We start from the raw sequence: 5394 nt of genomic DNA on the forward strand, positions 1-5394 counted from the left end.
CCGTTGCTCAGCCAGAGTCAGCCCGCGGTCAAGTTGACGGACCAGGGCAAGATCAAGGCGCTCACAGAGAGGATTCAGGAAGCCGGTACTGAGGTAATTACAATATATATTTATGGTTTCCAGGTACAATACGGGAAATCATTTAGATAGATAAAAAAGTTTATTCACTTCCATGACAGCTTATTTACTTCGGATCCACTAAAATTAACACAATAATTATTATTGTGAACCACTTAAAAATAACAAATATTTATAAGAAAAGGAACGTATAACTACACAGATGAGTAACTAAAGTAAATAATGTTGGAAGTCATGGCAGTGAAAAGCGGATAAATGCCGCAGTTTCCTACGGTGCTGGTATTCTGCCAGAACTGTGTTAAAAGAGGCGCCACTCATCACGTCAGATTAGAATTTATCGTATATTTAAAACAGACATTTTTCCAGCGGGACACAAAATCACAACTTATTTTATGCTTTAAAATTGTCGAACCCACTATTTAGATTATTTTTGTATGCAACTGCGGGTGCACTTTCCTGTACGTCAGGCGCAACCTTGACAAAAATCAGCGAGAACCTTACGTCTAATAAGGTCTAAATAAGAAGAAGCTCGCAACATAAAAACTACTTTGTAGAACTCCTTTTATACTTTACGACATTTGTATTGCAGAAATTAATTTTTATTTTATCAAGTTCTTAGGTTTTCGCGATTGTTATACATAGGTAATGAAACTATTTTTCCGGATTTAAATCGCGTATATTTGTTTTTTTTTTTTTTTTTTCAAAGTAACCAACGTTTCGGGCCCTTTACAAGTCCCATTGTCACGGTTGACCACCGTGATTATTATACGCGATTTAAATTCGGAAAAATAGTTTCATTTCCTATAATTAAAAAAATATCAACAGCATTTTTAAACTTATTTGACAAATGTGTTTAAGCAGTACAAGAGGCAATTACAGAAACTCATTAAGGATACAAAATATATGATATTATGGTTACAACATTGGGTAGAAAAATAAATTAAATTGGTACATTAAAAATAAAGTTCATACTAACTACAAATTACTGATATAAATTGTCGTATATGTATGTGTTTGATAGAGCATGTGTGTCTGGTCTGTCTCCCCCTATTTCCTCAAAGAATGTGCTGGGCAGGTAAAAATAACAAAAAAAGAACTTGCTTGCATACTTGCTTAAGTACAAATGAGCGGCGGTAGCTAAGTAGGAGAACAGGTTGGTTCTCAATTAAGAGATCTACGGTTCGAATTCCAGTCACGGCATGACTTTAATACCTGTCGTTAAAGACGAAGGAAAACATCCTGTTGAAAAGAAGACCACTGGAAGATGTGTGAAGTTCCCAACTTTGAGGAAACCCGTGCCCGGCTGTGGGCTGACGATTATATCGCAAAATTTACATACTACGTGTATGTAAAATTAAGTAAAATATGACGTTTAACAACAGACACTCAAAATATGTTTACATAACACATCAATTCAATTACAGACTGTTTAAATAATATTTTATTATGATCGCTTCACAGGTGGTAAAAGCGAAGGCCGGCGGCGGCTCTGCCACGCTCTCCATGGCGTACGCTGGAGCTCGTCTTACCAACTCTGTACTCAGGGGACTGAAGGTAAGATATAACGGAGACTTAAAATCGTGTGGTCCACTTAACCTGTGTGATATAAAGTCTTTTTAATAATTATACACAATTTTCCCTTTTTGTATAATATTAGGTATTATAACGTAAACAACCTATTACACAAACCATATCATCATTACTCTTTTAGTACAGAACACTGCCAACAGATGGCATTACTGGTATCCTAAAACACGCAAGCAAGTTGTCAATAAAATTAGTGTAAGACTGATAGGGTGTTTTGTGAATTGTATTGGATTAAATGTGTGCCATGTTACTGTTTCCATCTCTCTGGGACGGCTGGTTGTTTTGCATGACATGCAAAAAACAGTGCTTCGAAAAGTAATGCAATATCACATTACATTGTAGAGATGGGTCGTCGACGCGTTTTCCGTTAACGAAACGCAACTGTCCATATCGTCGACGATCAACTAGTCGGTCAACTAGTTAAATTCGTCGACTAGTCGATCATTCAACTTAAGTTGGTTTTCGTTCTTTTCGTCAACTAAAGTAACTTTTGAGAATATGAACTATTGTTTTAGAAATTAATTTATTTCCGATGTTTAAACATGAGCGCGGCTATCGACGCTTTTTACATACTGCAATAGAGTTTAATTCCGATAGATTCAAGGGCATTGCGCCACAACGGGCGCAACGCCTCTCTCTCGCTCTAGCGAATTAACTACACCGTCATCCTTTTTCTATATTGAATGCACTATTGCAATAATAAATAGCATAACAGACCTATCTTACTTCGTCGCACATATTCAAATATCAACTTACACTTACTGAATTTAAAGTTCAAAATAATTTGTCTATGCAAGTTTATGTATAATTCGACTAAGTTCGCGCGTCGTCTCGTGACGCAGAGCGTTGATTAACGCGTGGACTCTCCGTTTAGCCGTCTACGAATTCTACTAGTTAACCGAAGAACGGTAGACCCGTAGAAACGTCGATAGGACGTGAACGGTTGATTCGACTAGTTCGTCCATCCAACGCCCATATCTATTACATTGTCGTATAAGTAATATTCCAGTATGAAATCACCGTCACACATCATCCAGACTAGAAATGAGGTGTGTTATAAGCATCACTCTGTTCTTATTTTGCTACTGAGTAATATTATTAGTACTCACACATAACCTGTTCCGAAAATTACTGTGACTGCTAGACTAGGGCAGAGAGATTATACCCATCCAACTAGATATACCCTGGCAACTCATCAGGCAATGGCAATGGGCCTTATATCACTTTGAAATGTCAACTCTCGTTTGCGCTGAAATCACAAATTAGAAAGCTGAAATAGTACAGCGCTAACAACTGACCTGTGTGTACGTCTCCGTATATTCCAAAAATACTCTGTATTTATTGTAATAAAGATAATATCTCTAACTATGGGGGGCTATTCCATTCGGGTTGTGGGAAAAATAGCAAAACATCTAATTACAAAACAAACGGAATCACTTTTCATCGGTAATAAAATATTAAATATGTAATTTTGCAATTCTCGTCCATTATAGCAAAGCTCAAGTTAAACTGATCGTTTGAAGTGAAACAATTGACGACACCCGTCAATTGTTTCGAATTCGAGCTGGCCAATCGGAGCGCAGTTGTCACCGTAATGATTTGGCAGAATAGTTTTCAAACAAATGGAATGACATTTCGTCTCTATTTCTGGTTATATATTCAATCGAAATACCTAGTGCAATGTTTTGACCCGGGTTTGATTCCCAGTTTGAGAAATTTTGAGAAATAAACTTCTAGATCTATTTATATTGGTTCCACTTCGGGAGTCACCTCCACTTGTCGTCACGGAATTGCATTAAAGTCGTTTAGAAAAATCTTCAAGTCCATGCAATGTGCCATAAAGACGTTCCGGTCCAAAATATTTCTTTTACTGCATATTATGTAAAGTATGGCGACTACAACCATGGACCAGCAAGTCAAGAACACTACTAATATTCATACTACAGATCGTAATTCTGAAAAAGGTCAAATATCACTCTTATATCTAGAGATGGCACTGATCAATAGCTTGGAAGTAGTTTATATTATGTAAATGACCGTGGGTCGTTTATGTAGTAGAGCTCCTTGTTTAAGAGTTCGTCTAGGGAAGTACTGCCACCTTACCTATTTCTGCCGCCGAGCACTAATGTAAGCATGGCTGCGTTCCGGTTTGGAAGGGTAAAGGTGTTGGTGAAATTACAGACACATGGGACTTTTCAATTTATGTCTGAGGCTGACGGGCGAGTGGCAGTGCCCGTAAAATCTTTGCGGTTTAATGCTCTGAATGGCACTGCAACTGTTATGGACAGGGGGCCTACCATAACCTTTCCAAAAACAATCTTATTTCAATGTAAGCTTAAAGTAAGCTTATTATAATATTACTCATATTCGTACCATGACAAACCTGTCAACCAACTAATGTATTATTGCTAAAGTGATTGAAAGAACGAATGATTTCCCAATGTTGTCTATTCCTTACTAAAAAAAGGAAAGATATAACGCTATATGAACTATCTTTATTTTTTGATATTCTGAATCGTCCTATCGTAGTATAATGTTTAAAGTACTTAGTTTTAAGAGGTTGTGGTAGATCCTTGATGTGTCACTTACCACCAGGTGGGCGACTTGTTCATTCCGTAACTTGTTTCATAAAAAAGTATTTAAAAAAAGCTTATTTCTACATATAATTTCTTCTTTAACAGTCCGACGTCACTACAGCATATTATTTTTTTAATACCATATAAATAGGAAATGCAACTATGTTTCCGGATTGAAATCGCGTATATTGTTTTGTCAAACAAACCAACGTTGTTTGAAAAACAAATATCCGCGATTTAAATCCGGAAAAATTGTTTCATTACCTACGTGTAACAATCTCGAAAACCTAAGAACTCGACCATATAAATATTCAAACTCATTTGTGATTTTAATTCCCCAGGGCGAGTCCAACGTAGTGGAATGCGCGTACGTCAAGTCGAACGTGTCCGAAGCGGCGTACTTCGCGAACCCGGTGGTCCTTGGCAAGAACGGTGTCGAGAAGAACCTCGGCTACGGCAAACTCAACGCGTTCGAACAAGAGCTCTTGAAGGCCGCTATTCCTGAACTGCTAAAGAACATCAAGACCGGAGAGGATTTTGCTAAGAAGTAAAAAGGATTTAGATGTAAATGACAATGTAGACCGGGCCGTCAGTCGTGATTTTGATTATACTTAAGGTGCAATGTCACTGTAGACCAAAATTGTACGACCATAGCACTAGAACAGTTTAACATTTCGTAACTTACACTTATGACGGATAGAAGTGAACGGAATTTCATGTCGTATGTTGCGGTGCAAAAAAGTTATTTTCGTTCATATGTAAGTTACGTCCGTTTGTGATGTGAAATCGAAGGTCATGAAATTTTGGTCGATTTGTATTTTAGAATTTGTAAAAACATGTAAATGATATATAAGTCAATATTTTTAGGTGTAATTAGGCCTTCTCGTTAGTAATTAAGCACTTTCAACTTAAAAAGTGACAGGATTTTGTCATAGAACCGACGTACAAAGAGAAAGATGGACGGCCTGGTGGTTTCCATACTTATTGTATGGATTTTGTAGGTGAATTCAAAATACATATAAGAAAAACACTTTCGAACATACTTTACACATCAATCATATTTATTTTGTATTCAGATTTCTTTTATATGTTTTTTTGTGCATTTTAATTTTTAATCATGTAAACTCGTTTTTTTTTCACTGCCAACCCTCAG

The 5394-nt window shown here is 36.8% G+C and overlaps 1 protein-coding gene across 1 annotated transcript in view; it reads left to right on the top strand.

Annotated features, from left to right (window-relative positions):
* The window catches only part of LOC113225468 (malate dehydrogenase, mitochondrial), an 11431-nt gene extending 6037 nt beyond the window's left edge, over positions 1–5394 (top strand). Inside the window, exons 4-6 of the mRNA XM_026457785.1 lie at positions 4–93; positions 1540–1632; positions 4583–5394. Coding sequence (XP_026313570.1) covers positions 4–93; positions 1540–1632; positions 4583–4792 — 393 coding nt within the window. The 3' untranslated portion in view covers positions 4793–5394. The remainder of the gene's footprint in view (positions 1–3; positions 94–1539; positions 1633–4582) is intronic.

This window comes from Hyposmocoma kahamanoa, unplaced genomic scaffold (genome assembly GCF_003589595.1).
Source record: "Hyposmocoma kahamanoa isolate Upper Pololo Valley unplaced genomic scaffold, ASM358959v1 160, whole genome shotgun sequence".
Classification (NCBI taxonomy): domain Eukaryota; kingdom Metazoa; phylum Arthropoda; class Insecta; order Lepidoptera; family Cosmopterigidae; genus Hyposmocoma; species Hyposmocoma kahamanoa.